Below are 19,174 nucleotides of genomic sequence, written 5' to 3'. Positions count from 1 at the left end.
TGAACCCTAGTTTTTTCTCCTTGCAGGAGCTGAAGCAATGAAGCTGGGCGGTCACCGGTCACTTCGGTCCCAGTTCAGATTCTAAGGAAAGCTGGAGCCCCCATGCCAAAATCCTTGGCTTAGAAATGAGAACCGAAGACAAACACATTAAGGCCTCATTCGGCTTACCTTAAATTTGGCTTGTTCGACTTCTTTTTTCAATCGAAACAGTGTTTTATCTCACAACATTTCATCCAGGACAGTGTTTTCCACCCACTTTCAGCTAAGTTTCAGCAAACCGATCGGGGCCTAAATGTTTGTGGATAATTTAGTACAACCAATCAAAAAATTGCTTATCTTCATGCTCTTTGTATCCATTTTCTAACACAGCCCATGGGTCAACGAAAGGAAAAATAAGCACTCAGTTCGCCTGATCATATCAGCCATGTTTATTAGCCATGATATAATGTTTTTCTCTTACAACAAAACAACATCAGTCAGCTTATAAGCCACAGAAACGATCAAACAAACAGGGTGAAGATGCCCATGCATGGTGTTGAGCTCTCCCTTGGGCTCGGGGTGGTTGTCGTATATATGTCTGTGTCCATCGCCATCCCTATAGGGGCTGATAATCTGATAACACCAGTCTAACTTGGAGACCAAGTGTGAGCATCTCTAACAATGCACATATAGATACTCTATAATCTGTATCCAGTTGCGATTGACTTTCTCCAGTTGTCAGATAGATTAGCTCTTGTTGTAGGTTTGTAGCCCAATAGGAATGTTGATTACGTTAGTTACTATATTTTAACTCTATTGGTTATACTACCTTTTAATCCAAAAATCTTTTTTGTGTTTTATTGAAAATAGACTCTACATCCTACACTTTATTATTAGTTATTCCATCCATTTCAAATTATAAGTTGTTTTGATTTTTATAGATATGAAGAACACGTGGACCTAGGACCAACTGATCGCATCTCCATCCCCAATTCTCACATCTTGCAATCTACCAAGTTCAGCTCTGCTCTTAAGTTTGTAGCTTCAGTTCAGAAAAATGTTGAATAAATGAGAAGAAATCAGGGTAATTTGAACAGAGCGAACAAAAGCAAGGGGCTAACAAGTCTTTACAATGACATAAAACTTGAGAAAAGGAGATGTTGAAGATGTTGCCCGCGCTTCACTGCGGGTGATGTGCTTGGTATAGGAAAAATCTTGGAAAATATGACTCATATGTGTAATATGTTTCCTCATCGTGCTGTTACGAAAGGTTGGTCTATTTGGTACATTAAATGGGAAAATATGAGAAGAAAAGGTAACCTGGCTTTTTTCATTACAATGTTGTAAATGAACATAGAGGTTGGTTGTCATTACATGGTGCCTATTCTATGCCAACAAATCAATGACATGTTAGTGGAAAGAAGTATTTGATAGAGTTGAGCTCAAGCAACTAACACACTTAGATTCAAAGCACAATATTGGCTAGGATTATATTATAGGTGAAAAGAGTGAAAACTACAACACAAGTACGTCTCCTAACATAAGGGTTTACAAAAGAGCGAATTAGGATCCACTCCCCTTAGGCAAAACTACAACATATTTCGTAAATATGAAATTACACGAAAGATTACATGACGTCGAACACTAAATTACACGGGGATTTAAAGTTACATGGTTAAGAGCAACCTAGGACAACGAAGGCTTACTCCAGAAGTCAGGATAGGCGAGGGCAATGGAGAAACAACAAGATAATGATTATCCAAAACATGGCGTATGACCAACAGATCCAAAAACAGGAGACTAAGAAGTAAAACATCGTGAACCCTAAGACCAAACTAACCAACGGTAGACTTGAACTTCTTTGAAAACCAGACCCCTTCTTCTTGGATAACACCATCGCCTCTGTCAGACGAACCTAGTTCAATAATGACGACTGGATCTCGTACCTCTGCTTTGGATTCGAGAGGGATGGGGATGAAGAAGAAGGGCAAGGACCAAGGGCATCTTATAGCGGCGAACGGAGATGGGGCACATCACAATGGAAGTGGAGATGGCATGGACGGAATACACTATCGGTTCATGCTGTGGGGATAAAGTTGGCCATGGCGCGCCCCCTGCGTAAGCGAGCGGAGGTGGGGAATAAAGGAGAGCAGAGAGGGTTCGCTCGACGAGGGAGGCGTGCGGGCGGCCATGTCCCCAAAAGGAGAAAGAAGGGGGGTCCGGTACGGAGATGAGGGCGAGGATCAAGAGCGGACCAGAGGCTAGGAAAAGGAGCTGCGCACAGTGCATGAGGACGGTGAGTGCGGAAAAGTTATTATTCGAGTAGTCTGGACTGATCGAAACGCCTAAATTGATGCAATGTCCCAATCCCAGTGTCTGGTTTGACCGCGCTACGCACGCATCGACACCTGTGGACGCTGTCGATACCGGGACCCACCTACGTTCAGCTCTCATTTGGCTATGCCGCACTCGCCTTGTTCACTTGCACAGTTCCTTTTCTCTCCTTTTCCCGCACCCTGTCGGCTCTCGACTCTCGCCCTTGCCCCCGTACCGGACCCCTCCTTTTTCTTCTTTTGGTTCCTCCCTCCACTCAAGCTCGCGTAGGGTGCGCACCATGGCCGACGCTCTCCCCACCTCGTTACCCTCCAGTGCTTCTCTTCCACGCCGCCTCCACTTCCCGGTTGCTTGGGTGTGGTCGATTTAGCTACATTTACTCCACACCCATGCAACCAGCAAAGCGCACAGCAGGCCGCATGCAAATTAAAGCCACGCGCACCGCCAGTGGCCACTCACCCGTGCTCCTTTTCCCGCACACTGGTGCCATCCTCTCAACGTCACGCCGCTGTCTCTTCTGCACCGCCACCCACCGCATGTCGCACCACCGCCCCACGACACCGCTCGTGATGTCACCTCCACTGGCCCAATGCTACCGCTGTTGTCCCCCACAAACCTAATTCCCTCTGCCCTTAATGCTGCTCAGTGCCACCGATAATGGCATGCACCCACCCTCTAAACCCGCCATCAATCGCCTATATCCTCCTTCACAACAAGACACTCCACACTCAATGCTAATCACCCGCATAAGCTCCCTATTCAAATGCCAACCTATTTCAATATTTTAAGAAAAAGCTTGAGAGAAGTGCTGCAAGCTGGAGACTATCGAAGAAAACATCAAGTAGGAGCCGGAGTACATTGTCAGAAGCAAGAAGCTGACACTTTCAAGATGTGCTTAGATGAAGATGAGCTCACCATGACCATCTTTGGTATCCTAATTCCTACTATGGTGGCATCAATCATATTGTATATCCTTGTAATGCGCCCGCTACCCTACGAGAGGCCCTAAGATAGTTGTTGAAATAAAAAGAGTTGAATAAGGGCCTGTTTGGGACGGCTCTACTCCAATTTTTTCTGCTCTGCTCCACCAACTCTACCATGGAGTAGCTCCACTATGGAGTTCCTGGAGCAAATGTGACTGTTTGGTATGCAGCTCTGCTCCACCTTCGATAACAGGAGGTTTTGGTGGATGTCCTTCTATGCCCTTATCAGAGGCAGCGGGGCTCGTGGAGATCTGGAGGCCGTCGTAGGAAGCGAGCAAGTGGAGGTTGTCCTCAGAGGTAGCGGGGCTCGTGGAGAACCTCTGGGCGTGAGTGGTTGTCCTGCCGAGAGCACAGCAGCCATGGCGCGACCATCAGGGGCACATGAGCCACGCAAAGACAAGAAAGGAAGAAAATACGTACATGAAGAAGGGCGCCGTCGGGGATGGTGAAAATGTGGATGTGGCTTGCTGGGGCATGGCCGGGGACGCGCGAACAAGCCCAGGGCACAGCTACCACGGGCGTGGCCACCAGGGGCGCAGTCGCCAGGGATGCACCGCCTGCCTGAGGTGCGGCTGATGCGGACGCGGCTTGCTGGGGGCTCAGAGTGCTAGGCGTGCGGCCGCCGCTGGCGCTGCCATGGAGGGAACGAGCACGGCCAGGGCGCCGCTCACCGGTGGCGGCGTGGCCAAGCGTGGGCGGGCCGCCACTCGCCAGGGGCAGAGGGGCCGAGCGTGGCCAGGGCGCCGCTCGCCGGTGGTTTGGGGAGGACAGGCTGGAGCAGAGGAGAGAGAGGCGACGGGAGGAAATAGAACGAACCGGTATTTGCGTAACGAGTGGCAATTGCAGGTAATTACCTCCAACTCCACGAGGACATACGAAACACTGGTTTGTGGAGTACCCTCTGAGGAGCTCCGCAAAAAACATGGAGTTGGACCAAAACTCCATCTTTTTTTGGGAGCAGAGTTTGTGGAGTTGGACCTGTTTGGCAGGAAAGTTTAGGAGCAGAGCGACAAAAGGTGGAGCAGAGCAGTCCCAAACAGGCCCTAAACATTCAAGTTTCGCGGATTTATTCAAATTTCAAGGGCATAGGGCCTGTCCACAACTTGGCTATGTATGATTATGTTATTTCTTACATTCACCAAAGAAATAGCAGCACAATTGCTATACCAGCTATATTGTGATGCGAGGTCCTCTGCAATTGTCATTGTGGTTAAGTTTTTACGTAGCTAGCATAGTATCAGTGCTGGTTATCCATGTGAGTTCCTTGTCAGTAATAACTAAATAAAGTTCAGACATGCTGCACTTTAACATTTAAGATGGTGTTTGAAAAAGAAATGGGGATCTTATCCCTAAGGATAAGGTCTAGGCACGCTTTAACTTTTGATTTATGGATCCAGAATCTGTAGTAACTTCCCTTGTATCCCTTATTTTCTTCTTTTCTTTCTGTCTCTTAAGCCTCTGGCTGTTTGTTTGTACTCTTTTGTTCCTTGCTTATTTTTAATAAATTGCCTGTAGGGGCTGGCAAGCCCCTCCAGTTTTGTCCAAAAAAACATTTTATACCTCTGCAACTAAGAGATTAATCGAAAAGTAGGATCATGTTTACACCTTTTCATCTCCCAGCCACTGGCAGGCTGCATACACTTTACTGCCATAGCATCACAATTCTTCTGGTAGTTTATAAAATTTATGTTTTCAAAATGTATCAACTCCTCCATTTCTTCTTTCCAGATCCGCAGTCTAGAGTAAGGAGAAGATCATAAACAGATACAAGCTAACTTAAGCACATGAAGATACACCACTTGAATACAGGGATAAATACAATGTGTCAGAAATTCAACCCTGGTGTGAGGAATATTTTTTTTGAAGGTTGTGTGAGGAATATTTGTCTAGTGGATGCCATTGCCATCTTTTTTCTTAAACGAGTTTTACCTCTGCTTTTTAGAAAGCAACAAGTACATAAGTCTGCTGGGGTTACCAGCTACAGCAAAGAGCAGCAACACCTATTCTATTACAGAATTCAGATTTCAGTTACATCTGACAGCATAACAGAACTAGGCTGAAAGTTCTTGAGGCAACCCATGACTACATCCTACATATGTCGAAAGGCTTCTTATCTCCTTAAGCAAAATCTTCCACCTCTGCATCAAGGATACAGCAATGTAGAGCACGTCAGTTGGAGATTTAGGAATTTTTTTCTCTATTGCCATCTTATCCCTGATGGTCCACATAGCCCAAACAAAACCTGCAAAAGCAAACATAAGCAATCTGATTGGTAGGGGCCCCTTGCCCTGTAACCAAGTGCAACTAAACTCCTTTAGTGAACGAGGAACATTTTGTAGCTTGAAAACTTGAGCAATCACACTCCAAATGAATTTGGCAATGTGACACTGGAAGAAAATATGATCCACAGATTCGCTAAACCATAGAGGCAACAATTAGCAGTCTCTTTTGAACCCCTTTTGATGAGACTTTGGGCAACCTATAACTTGTTATTAAAGATTTGCCATAAAAAGAACTTGATTTTCAAGGGAATCTTTCCTTTCCAAACATAGCCAGCCACCCTGCTAGCTACCCCTCTGTCACTAATGAATCTATATAAGGATTTAGTGGAGAATGTCATCTGGACCCCTTATGTAGTAGTTTCTCCCGATCTGTTGAAACTAAAACAGAAAATGTTAGAGCACGGGGAAAAAAAGATGGTGAATCCGTCCACATTGAGAAGGCGAAGAAATGGCCATAGAAATCAGTAGTTTGTACCTTGAGCCTGCGAGAGAAAGCGGACTGGTAGACAAGATTTCAAACGATTTCATACAAATCACCTGAGCTCAGTTTCCAAAGCTGCCAAGAGCAACAACCAATCGAAACTAAGAAACATCTAAGTGGGAAAAAATAATGGAAATAGAGGCATGGATGGCTGGACAATACTGAAACAACAATACTATATTCTTCAACCAAAGGCTCCTTCGTCGAGTCAATTTGTTAAGGGTCATCAGTTGAAAGAGACACGGTAAAACCTCTTAAGAAATATGTTGGGAAAGGGTTCCGGTGATAGTCGACAAACAATGAGTTGTTACTTAAAGGAGACATTGCAAGATCAATCTGAATACAGCCAAAATAGAAGATATATTAGTCAGTTTCTCATAAGCAACCATATGAAAATCCAATTGATGTCCAATCAACCAAAAAAACTATCACCGGCCAGATATTTGCTATACCCAAATCTGCTATTTGGAGCCCACAACTGAAGAGATTATTACCTGTGGCTTCCCTTGCTTGAAACAGGACCATGTGCTTGCTCATCGACGTATAAGTTTCCAAGGTTACCAATCTCTAGAACAGTTTCACATGTTGATGACAGCAAAAGATTTTCGTACTGGTGTTGTGCATTGTCCACCTGTAAAAACAAATTCACGGTGATTCGAATAGACACAACAGGGCATGTGAATGCGTGGTACTTCTTAGGCAGACCATCATCGTTTCATGAGTGCAAACTATAGATGGACCCACCACATCATCGGCGACACTTGTTGGCAGAGTAAAAAACAAATTCACTGTTGTAGGCCTTATATTTTCTAAGTCTTTAAATCTTTATACAGTTGGTTATATACATACTAGACTACCGGTTCAATCACAAACTCGTGGTTTATAATTAAATCCTTTATCCTCCACTCCTCAGTTTAAAAGGTACCATGAAAACCTGCTTACCATGTTTTCTATTATATCTCTGAACAAACTTCCATCTGCAGTAGCAAGTGAATCAAAAGCTAGTTTGGATTTACAATTCTTTTTTAGTAGCCCAAGTGTACGATTAAGGAGGTTTCCAGTTCAAGTGAGTAAGTGAGATCATTATTAACACGTAAAGATGCATAGGTAACACAAACAAGGAGCACCAAGTGAAGAAAGAAGGCAAATGACATAACAATTTCAGCACACATGAAAAGTATATACATGTTTCAGAAACAAAGGTAATTTAAGTAAAAATACCAATTGTATTAGCAAGGTGACCATTGACTATATTGATAAAGCGTTCTGCTGAATAGTCCCCATCATTGCCGAATTCTACTTCCCACAAGAAGAAGTACCTAACAGCATCAGCCCCAAATCTTTCTACCAGATCTTTTGGTTCAAGTGTGTTGCCTAATGACTTACCCATCTTCATGCCATCCTAGGATTTTCAAAATAGAAGCCATTGGTGCATGAAATAAAAGTGACTTGCTGAGATAAAACATGAAAGGTGACTGAGAATCTAGATACTTTTTTTGGGATCAAAGAGAGATAAGCACCATGGTGTCCACTGTTGGTGGACCGCGTCGCGGCGGAGGCGGTATGCCACGCTGCGCGGTCCGGCGGGGGCCGCGGGAGGACTGAGGACAGCCAGGTCGGGAATGTTGCTTTCACAACTCCCATTAATTCATTCTCAACCTTAAGAAATTATTGCCTACCTGTGTTTTAACTGATGGAAATATGTTCCAGAACCGTAGAGTTTCGTCGCCTGCTCCTGTTACTATGGTCTGCAAATTACATCTCACCATCTTAGCTGCTCTCCTCAACGAGATAGATAGTAGTTTCTGGGTTCATCATTAAAACAATGTACAAACTAACAGCATTCGGGTTTACCTGTCCATCAGGCGACGACGCAAGGTAAAGCACACGCATTGTATGTCCGGTTAGAGTTGCAACCCGTCTGCCCCCCAAATAATCGAAGTCAATGAAATTAGGTTAAAAAGAAATGGCCCCTGGTAAATTGTATAAGTTACGCCATACAAATGACATCACTACAAAAACTGTTTATTAAGAAGCACATAACTGGTGTACGGTGCACAGCAAGTGGTTTTCATTGCCTAGTTTACATTTCTATTGTGTTTTCAGCTGCTCGTAAGTCAATGTCTCAGCCCATAGAAACAAAATTACATCTTTGGCGTGGAATCCAAGACGACTCTAATTAATAACTTGTATATGGAGTCACACCATGGAGGGCTTTGATGCTTCATACCAAAAGGGCACAATTATATGACAATGTTCTTACTGATCAACTGATGTGAAACTAAGCATGCTATCAATGGTATTATACAACAAATGGTTTTCATTGCTTGCTTTAAGTTTCACTGTTGTTTTAAGCATTCCTTAATTCAATGTATCATCCCATAGAAAGGAATTATTATATTTCAGAAGCAAGCCGAGAAAGACTGTGTTCCGCAGATTGGAAGTCATTCTATAACTGTATCCAAAGGATGCAGTGTACGGCTGGCTTACTGATCTATCAGGAGATGCTAAGTACTTAGATCCACAACATATAAGCTCACCTTTGACATGGATGGATATTTCCACACCATGATTTGATTTTGGGAATACCCATGTGTGCTCACAAGCTCATTCACATTTTTACACCACGCAAGGTTGCAAACCTGCAATAGAAAGCAAAAGATGAGGATAGCAGCACCACACAACAGAGAGATCATTAGTGGTCAGAACTACTACTTGCCTGGCTGCCTGTGTCAATTGAGTTTAGAACATTTCCATTAGCCGTGTTCCAAAACCTGATGCCTCTATCAGCTATTCCACCTCCTGATACCAGGAGTCCTTGCTGATGTGCTGACCACGCTATTGCTTTAACAGCGGCTGTATGTTCTGTCAACCGCAACACTGGCTGTTGCGATCGTTGCGGAGTTGGTGTCCGAGAGGAAGTTGGACTAGATGCAATTATAGGAGTCGCGGTCCGAGAAGGCTCCTGGCTGGCAATTGGAGTCATTTCTGTTCCCATGTCTCTCATAGAGACAAACCTAACTACAGGTGTTGGTCCATCAACTATTGAAGCATTGTGTGCAGGTTTAAGCAAATCAGAATGGACGAGACCTGAAAATAGAGCATAAGATGAATTTTCATCAAAAGTGCACTGAAACATACCGATATTCCAATAACATAGAAACACACGGTTGATAATTTATTTATTCTACACACATCTGCGAGCTTCTAAGTGCAAGCAGCTAGCATATAATAAGAGAATGATGTAGTACGCCTCAAATATGTCCTGATCTGAATGCGCATTTATCCTGGTAGTTATTTTCCAAAAGAAAATATAGAAGTAAAACATTTAGTTGGTGCCTGGTGGGAATAGAGTGCCATCCTTATGTATTTGTTAAATGAAATACACGTAACTTTTTTGGGGTCCAAGAAGCTGCCATGATGAAAAGAGCAGCTGTCCAGTTGAACATCAAAGGCAGACTTCTCTACACGGGCAGCTCATGATGTCACACTTTACCTGTCCCCAATTCACCCTGCTCCAGCACTTCAAACTTGCAACCAAATGTTCTAAATAATCCTTAACTCTTATCTCTTCACGCTACATTATAAGATATAACTAAATTATTGTTAGGACTCCAAAGTTTAGACACACAAAATAGGCTGGAGCTGAAATCTAATGCATTATAATCCAAAATATGACCTCACAATTACAATATTTATCACTGCATTATAATTCTATAATGTACTGCACTAGTCTATATGTGCTAAAAACAATAAAGAAATCGATAGCATGGCAAAGTTCATGCTTACCATCTGAATTCTTAACCAATGGTCTAGTGTTGGTAGGCACATCCGTGACCACCTTAGCAACGGCTGGTGGACGGCCTCCATGTTCAGGAAATGCCAATGCGGACTTCTTTGGCATAGTTCTAGTGGAAGGCCCCGCACGGCCAGTACGGTTTGACATCGGGCTGGAAATCCACTTCTCGGTGTCGTCCCACTTAGACGGCGTTGGCCGAGAGAACGGCGGTAGTAACGCGGCCACCACGGTCAACCTCTTCACCGTCGGTGGCCCCGATGAGCTACTCTCTGAGTCGAAGCTGTCGTCGTCCAGGGCTCGGTTTCTTGACCTATGGCCGCTGTTGCTCGACATCTCGGTGGAGGTAGAGCATTCCAAGCTCCCTGTCGACGTATTCGGTATTCATTATCCGAGAACTCATGCTTAGCAAATGGTAAAAGGTCAAATCATATATGAATAGTTCGATGATTGGTCAGGCGATAGACTTACTCCGGTCGTCGAGCTCGCCGGAGTCGTTGGCCTCCGGCGACATGTCCTCACCATTGTTGCGCTGGTGTTTCTCTAGCCCACGAAGCATTGCTCGCACCTTAGCTGGAGAGAATCCGCTGGACTGGGGCAGAGACCTGGAGGAGGCAGCACGAGCATGCAGGAGGCGAGGGCGCAAGGGAGAAGCGGAAGGGGCGGGCGGGCGTGGCGCCGTCGCAATCATGTAGGGGGGGCGAGGATCCTCCTGGAAGGATACAGGGTCCCCTCCTCTCTCTCCTCTCCACGCTCTCGCTCTCTCCCTCCCTCCTCATCGCGACCGCCGAGGCTCCGCGCACCCTGTGCACGGCGCAACGGCATCCCCTAGCACGGCGCCATGGTGCGCCGTCTAGCGCCGGTGGCTGTGGCCACGTCCGAGCCCCTACTCTCCCCCGGCGCTGCCTCATCCCACCGGTCCGCGTGGCACGCGAGAGAGAGACGCGCACAGCGGGGGGAGGGGAGGTGGCTGCGCCCACCGCTGGGGCCTGGCCACGCCGGTGCGCCGGAGGACGACCGATGCGGCCACAGATCTAGAGAGAGGGAGAGGGAGAGGAAGAGAGAAAGGCGCCGCCGGGTCGCTCGCGTGGAGAGAGAGAGGCAAAGAGAGAGGAGGTCAAGAGCAGAGAGAAAGGGACGAAGGAGGCGGGGGGGGGGGATCACCGCGGGTCACACATGCACGCGCTACGAGGAAGCCAGTGCAGATAGCCTATGCCCGCACGCAAAGGAAGGAACGCGCCACCGTCCATTTATGTGCCATGTACAATGAGCAGGAAACCGTACTTCATTTAATGTGTGCATTTGCTTCACCTATCTACTACCGAATACACGAAAGAAGGCCAGTTGTGACGCGCTTCATCTGAACCGTGAAATTTCGATCCAACGCACTAAATAAAAAGAACTGACATGGACTTCCTAGAAAGCCACCGATTCGGCATGCATTCATATCTTTAATATAGGCAACCAACTATATGAAGAATTTGCACTTATGAGGTGCCCAGTTCTTCCATAATCTTTCTCGTGGCCTGAACTAAATTGTACCAATAAACAACCCTTCATATGCAAACTTTGCATAAGTATTTTCTTGAAGCTGATAGTTGCCAAGTATGTAGTGCTCTACGTTTGGTTGTAGCACAAAATCTAAAAGAAGGTCCCATCTCAGTAAGGGCTTCAAACGTAGAGCCAAACTCTGACCATGCAACCAATTATTGGTCTAGAAAAACTTGTTCCTCCCATTCCCGACTTCTGAGATAATGGCCATAGAGAAGAAAGCCTCGACCGAGGGGTGTATTTGGATCAGGAAGGCTACCATGGTCGACTTGGTTATGTTTTTTAGTCATAGCCAACACATATGTAATGCTTATTCTAAATTTTGAAGATGAAAGATACCGCGCCCTCCAAGTTCAATTGGTTGAGTATATTTAAGCCAAGACACCAAACAATGACCACTATTAGCTTCTTTTCTTCCTTTCCAAAGAAATCCCTAGAATTTTGTCAATAACAGATCTCTTATGTTGCATCTACTATAAGTTGCTTTAAGAGAGTATGCTAAAATCAATTGAGGATATAGGACTATAGGAGAATACTGTTGCAACAGAATGACTAAAGCTTGTATCCTATATTTTTTTAGGGATAAGGGAGAGGGGTCGTCTCTTTTATTTAGGAGAGCAAATCTCTTAAAAAGAATTTATCTAGCCCTCACTCATGTGGGAGCCCTCCCCACACCTGATTATTTTTATTGTAGTGCCACGCGCCACCGCCGCTCACCACATCCGCGGAGACCTCCTCCTTCCCCCTCCCCCGCCGCTGCCATGACCATGGTCGCGCCCACCCCAACCCTACCCAGCTACCTCCTCCATCGCCCGCTCTAGCGGCGTCGCTGCTGCCTATGCCTCGCCGCCGTCTCTCCTGTCCTCACCGGATCTGCCTGCCTCCCTCGACTCCTTTCTAAGCCCGCCAGAGATGGATAAGGAGGAGAGCAATAGAAGAGGAGAAAAAACGAGTGAGAATAGCCTCGAAACACTAGTCGAGCGTAGTATAACATCTCCTTAAAAATTATAAGTATAGCTTTATCTTCTAAAATACTGCTTTTATTTGATGGAGATATTTTCGTAACGTGTTTTTGTCATATTGGAGGAAATACTATTGCCACGTTGCACTTTCCGCACCGAAAATCGCCACGGCCCACGTCGCGTACAAAAATCCACGACATTTCCACAAGAGGTATTCCGGGCCACCTGATCTCACACGAATGCCTAGGATCGTGACTGGCCTTCGGTTACCGATTCCAATTCCAGCGGCGACGCTACCACTCCTGGCTGGCTGCCCCAACCCGAGCCCGATACCGTCGCCTCATCTCATCCAAATTTTTTATTTTTAGCCCTTTTTTGAAATTTTTTCACAAATATGCCCCTAGAGGTAAGATTTCAAAATCTTGACCCTTAGCTCGGCGCCATCGTTGCTGGCGGCGAGATTACACTGCTCGGCGCCATCGTTGCTGGTGCCCAGCTCTTGGGCTCAACACAGACCTGACGGTGACTTGGCAGGCAGCTCGATGCCATAGATCCTAGCACCGAGCTTGGCGCCGTAGATCATGACGCCGAGCTTGGCGCCAGGATCTATGGCACCGAGGTGGTGTTTTAACCCCGCTCCAACCTTTCTACCCGAGCCTTCTTCCTCTTCTTTCTCCTCCCTCTTGGGTTTTTTCTCTCCCCACTTCGCCCTATCTGACGAATCGGCATATTGGACCTTGGAAACTTTGATTTGATCCATAGATCTTTGAGAGCAAGGTATCCTCGCTCCCCTCCTAGTTTTTTCGCATCAATTCGGCATATATTAGTCAGATTTTTCAACCTAAGAATCGTTATTACTTAGGGTTTCATGCAATTTTTAATATTTGTATTATACAACCGTAGGATGCCAAGGCGTGGAAAAGCTAGCAAACCAAGGTAACCGCAGCGCATGTTGTTATGTTATGGGTTCATTGTTGTGCATCAAATGGGAAACCCTAGGTTTATGGTTTAATGTTAATTGCTTTTGGTTATTAGAATGAAATTGGTTGTATTGTAGTTATGGCCAGATGACCGAAAATGCCTTCGACCCAATGTCTCTACCTAGTGGTGTTCTAGTGCCCATGTGCTTTTGCGGCGATCCTTGCAAGGTAGCCAAGTCTAATGAAGAGGACACGTATAGGCAGAGGTATTGGATGTGTTCCAATTTTGCATTTGAGCCTACACTTCATCAGCGCCGCATTAACAAGATGGTGAGGAATTGATGTTTGTGTCATATGACATCTTGCATGATTTTTTTTGTTTTGTAACAATTGCATTTTTTTCAGACCCCTCCACTGCTCTATAATTTTGAGCAGTGGATCGACACTAAGATCAAACCTGAAGACAAGGAATGGATGTAGAAATTGTTGCGGTGGGAGGCAGAGGACAAGGAGATGATGGAGAAGAGACGTGGAGAGGAGGCTGCAAAAAAGGAACACAAGGAAGAGGAGGAAAGGAGGCGTGTTGCTGCATACAGGGAGGAGAGGGAGAAGAAGCTTGAGCGTGCACGCCGAGCAAAAGCAACGATGAAGGAGAATCACAATGCCCTGAGGAAGGGAAAGTGGTCTCGTTGCACTCAGTAGTCTCCATAACTTGCTAGTTCTATGGTTTATTCACGAACAATGTTGTCTACTATTGGCACGTACTTGTAGTATTATTGTGTTGTTTAATGTGGCATAGTATTGGACTTTTCATTATGTGGTTGTTTCCATTATTTATGGTCATAATATTTAGTATAATGTTGCAGACGTAGTACAATGTGTTCACGTGCTGCAAACACAACCTATCGAAGTAGGGCATTATATAATTCAACACACAAAACACATGAAATGGCATGTGGGAACATGTACTGAACTAGGGTACAGAGTTTCTTCGACTAAACCTAACATGTCTTAGGTAATTAAACCAAACAACAAACACATGGATGTGCCATGTGAATAAGATAGGGTCATCCTAGTAGTGTGGCCACATAGCAAATTATGTTGCACCTTCTTCACAGTAGCCTCCTATTGCTGGTGGTGGTGGTGGCGGGGGTGACGGCAGAGGCCCCTTGTTCTTGTGGTTAGTTCAGGTGCAATATGGATCATTGTAGAGTGCCTCGTGTTAATCAGCACCATTATTGTTGTTGTCCTATCCTTCATCCTTGTAACCGCTGCTAACTTTCCTTTCTAGATCGAAGATACAGTCCTACATGTAGTAGATGTACTCTGCATGCGGATAAATAGGTCGAGGATCGACCCACCTAGTGAACCCACAGTTTTCTTCGGCCAAGGAAGACTGCAATAAGTATGTCATGTAAGTTGTATAAAAGAGGAACATATTGAAGAAACAAATAGTAATAGCAATTACCCATTCTCGTGGAGGAGTGCCCTTCTTCCTTGTTGTGTGTGTGAATGAGAGGGAGTAAGGGGTTATTTATAGGTTGACAGGAGGAATAGAGGCCTCCCAATGTGCCATGTCAATGATCCATGTGCCTCTTCACCTTAGCCCATGGATCAAATAGTCATAAGATGGATGGTGGAGACGGAGTGGAGTTGTGCTTTCTTGCATTGTCTGAAAAGTCTAGATTCGTTCACTATTACTGAAAAACCTAGATTTATCTATAAAGTGTTTGTACGATACGATTGGACTATATATGTTCTAATGAATTTATATTTAATCTATGTACTATATTTGTTCCTTTTAGCAGTATAATATAGTTAATGATTCACGAGAAAAAAAGAGTTTCCCTTGTTTTAGGAGCAACCACAGTTACAAACAGAGATATCATTATATAATCCAAACATTTAATCTTCCAAAGAGCACAAAACAACCACATAGTCCACAATGTCTGTCGGGTTCGTAAACCTAGGGTCCCTCGGGGACCGGCTTCCACGCCAAGGCTCAACCTAAGAGTCTAAAGCGATAGGCCAGAAGGGCGGCCCAGTCACCGACCGGAAGGTCTGGCCGAAGAGGAACAGCACCCGCTCATCGGCTACTTCGACCCACCTCTCTGACCGGAGCGTTCGCTTTGACTCCGACCACCTCTAGACGGCCCCTCTAATCAGAAGGCCTAGCCCAAAACACTACTTCCAACTCTGACCCTGCGTTTCTAACCCAGGTTCACAGGAACCCTGCTCATCGCTCTTCTCTGATCGGCACACTTAGAGCCGACTGGAGCCATCCGATTGGGGACGCCCACTCGGTGGGAACCAGAAGATGTGCGGAGAAAAGCAAGGCAAGGCTCACAAGTCAAAACCACTGTACTAGAGACCATACCCTGCACAGAACAATACTATGCAGCCACCCTGACACAAATAGTATTGTAGGCGTCGACATCTCCCTCTATAGTATTGTAGGGGCCGCTAAAACTCCCATACGGTAAGGCCCCCCATGTGCCTCTGGGCATCAATAGCGGTATGGGCGCTAGGATTTACCATACCAGGTGAACATAGCGAGACTCCTCACATACCTCTAGGCATCCAATAGTATTTGCAGGTACCGACGTCCACCATCTTTGAAAAGGGCAGCACGACCTCCCATATGCATCTAACATTCAACAATGACATCAATAGTGTTGTAGGCGCCTACTATTATCTTGTACCCACCAACATGGGCAACAAGGCTCGGTAGCATACATACCATCGACCTCTCACTTGTAAAGTCATCCTCTTTATCTATAAAAGGGGATGCGCCCCCACCAACAAAGGGAGAGCCCTTCTTGAAGACAACAAGCACCGATCAAGTTCACTAGCTCACGACCATAGAACCACCGGGTTCGGACTCCAAGCACATGCTTGAACACTTAGCTCATAGAGTAGCTCCTGTTGCTCTTGGCCCTTTTGACCAAAGTCGACCGGACCTCCTGTACACCCCTTCTTCCTCCTTCTCGTTTGTAACCCCACTGCAAACTTCGAGCATCTGGGCTTAGGAATAAAGTCACTGACCGACCCAAACTAGACGTAGGGCATGTTGTCTGAACCAGTATAAATCCTGTGTCATTAAGTGCTAGGCCACCTCCGATCACATCGTACGGCAAAACTACAAATATTCACTAGTTGGCCACTTTCTACACCGATAGTTGGCGCTGTCCATGGGGAAGACGCTGTACGTTCAACACTTTTTGGTCATCGGATGGCCCACTTTTCTGCCACCCTCGCCGTGGCGGGCTCAGGCAATACGATTCGCTTTGGCTCGTTGGAGTTTCCCTCACTCTCACCCGCTAGGATGCGGGTTCCACTCGTCTTCGAGCCATCCTAGGCCTTCCTCTTTGGAAGCCTAGACTTCATCGCCGACCGGCTCGGCATGCTACACCTCCACGAGGAGGCTCACATCCCAGTACCCATTGAAGGAGCGCCCTCCATCAACTCCGGGATGCATGGCTTCGACAACATGGCATCTACGCTTCTTTCTGAGCAAACTCTCTGCTCAAACCCCGCTATGAGTAATGTACACGCTATTATTTACTTATTATTCTCTATCTTCCGCCGATTACCCGGAGGGATGCGTACCGATCGAAGGACGACAATGACGCCCATCTCTCTGAACTACTGGAACAGCTATGTCATTTTTCCTAAGCTTCGATCTTACCATTGTTTACTTAGTATATGCTCCTACAAAAGCACCCCGACCCGAACACTTTTTGGCTTGGGGCGCTTAGGGGCTTCACTATGGTACACTACTATCATTATGCTTAATGACTACCTCCCTGTTTTGTTTACATATGGTGGAATTCCTTCCTACCCAACCAACAGGATAGTTTGTTCCTTAGTTTTGCTTTACGTAGCTTTGCTTTAAAAACATTCCAACTGATCGCACCCCGCCTTTCCCTACGGCTATGAGTAGCCGAGCCTCGCGGGCCACGCCCTAGGCTCCCAAGGTCATGGCCTATGGGACAAATGGGCAGGTATGAGAAAGAAAGAATAAAAACAAAATTATGCTAAGGGAAAACGAAGGAACAAAAGGGAACATGCTCCCCCGAACGGAGCAATTCCATCATAGAAAACAAAACCGACTGTAGTCATTAAGCACATAGTAATATTTACACGGGGCTCCCCCCACAAACTTAAACTTCTACCTTCACTAAACTACTTATATTTTGTAAGCTATTAGACCGGCCCGGCGGTATCTGTGTCGGAGCGACCGACGGGGGCACGTGCTGCTCACTCCCCGGTGACATGACATTCGGCTCGGTCGGGGCTAGGGCAACATTCACCTCCAACCCAAGCTCCACGCCATCTATAAACTAGGCAGCGTCTTCTCCGCGCATGCTTCTAGCCATATCTTCACGGTGGACGTCCATCACCCACTAGGCAGAGACTTGCTCTACCACCGACCTTGCATGTGGTAGCAAGCCCTCCCCGATCGACTAGATGTCCTCCATGCTCAAGCCTTCTGCATACCCGATGTAGATGGCAATGAAGTCTAGGTTCGGATGGTGTGTCGCCACTAAAGTCAGCACCCCCGACGCCCCGTAGAATAGCCTGCTCCTGATAAGGTCCCGAACCGCATCCGGGACCTCCGCTAGCTAGACCATGGGTGCGCTAGTACTGGGCGCCAACCCAAAGATGTCCAAGATGACAAGCTGGGCAATGTTACAGATCTGGTCAAGATCCCCCTCGAGAGCACGTCGCTCTTCATAGGACTTGGCCAGTTCCTCCACATTCCGGCTAAGGGTCGCCTTGATCGTCTCCAGGTCCTGCTCCAGCGTCTTCACCTTTCCACCCAGCTCTGAGAGAAAAGCGGCAAGCTTAGGAATAGGCTCAAGGAAAAAACCAACAACGAAGAATAGAAAAAGCAAGTACCGACAAGGAAGTTCTCAAGGATGGAGAGATCCTCTGCCTATCGGGCCGCCTGCTCACATAGCCAGGCACTCACGTCCTCCGTCCCCATCACCCGGCCTCAGAGCACGAGCACCTCCTAGTTCACCTCCGACCGGGCCTTCCGCTCCGCCTCCAGGGCCTTCCGTGCTGACTCCAGGGTGTTCTACGCCGACACCAAAGCAGCCTGCTCTGGCTCAAGGGCCACCAAGGACTCTCGCAATGCCGCCTCGGTGCTCACCAAGGATGTCCGCAACCCCACCTTGGTCTCCGCCTAACAAGCCTTGACCGCCTCGAGCCCTTGCTCGGTGGCAGTTGCCTACTTAGCTACACGCTGCCCTCCGCCCACGCCATGGTTGCTGTCGATAGAATATCATTGGTAGTCCACCAAGGGGTATCCCGCGATGGTAGATTTGTTGATGGGGGTGCGCATAATCAGGAACCAGATGGTGACACAAGGCGCAGAGACATCGATTTAGATAGGTTCAGGCTGTCTAATTGATGTAATACCATACGTCCTGTGTCTTTGGTGTATTATATTGATCTGTATGTAGATCCAATCTGATAGATCCTATTCGCTAGTGGACCCCTACCTCTCCTTATATACTCTAGAGGAGGTAGGGTTACAAGTAAAGCCTATTTGGTACTATACAATGTCTTGCAGTGCATGTCGAGCAGCGCCATGCATGCCTTAACCTTATGGGTCAGGCCACCCCTGGGGGCGCAGCCCATGTCTTGGGGGCCATACCCCCACAGCTAGTCCCCGAGCCTAATAGTAGGTGACGTAGTCACATGGTGCTAGGGTCAGAAAGTAGAAGACTAGCCGAGCAGGCAGCCAGTCTCTGGGCGTAGCCTCAAGATGAGAATAAGCATATTCACCGCAAGGTGAAGTGTGCCCACTTAGTCCCCAAGCCTGCTGGAAGATGAAGAATGAATCTTGTAGTAGGGTTAAAGAAAAAAAGTCTAAAA

General features: G+C 46.5%; 1 protein-coding gene across 1 annotated transcript; it reads right to left on the bottom strand.

The window, feature by feature from the left end:
* Positions 1-8,461: 8,461 nt before the first annotated feature.
* On the bottom strand, positions 8,462-10,450 carry LOC136515690 (uncharacterized). The gene is made up of 5 exons (XM_066509211.1): positions 10,327-10,450; positions 9,849-10,220; positions 8,779-9,149; positions 8,600-8,701; positions 8,462-8,482 (listed from the first exon to the last, which is right to left on the bottom strand). The coding sequence occupies exons 1-5, from the start codon at positions 10,412-10,414 to the stop codon at positions 8,462-8,464; spliced, it is 954 nt and encodes a 317-aa protein (XP_066365308.1). The 5' UTR covers positions 10,415-10,450.
* Positions 10,451-19,174: the final 8,724 nt, after the last annotated feature.

This window comes from Miscanthus floridulus, chromosome 17, assembly GCF_019320115.1.
Source record: "Miscanthus floridulus cultivar M001 chromosome 17, ASM1932011v1, whole genome shotgun sequence".
Taxonomy (NCBI): domain Eukaryota; kingdom Viridiplantae; phylum Streptophyta; class Magnoliopsida; order Poales; family Poaceae; genus Miscanthus; species Miscanthus floridulus.
This window is presented reverse-complemented; position numbering and strand designations above follow the sequence as displayed.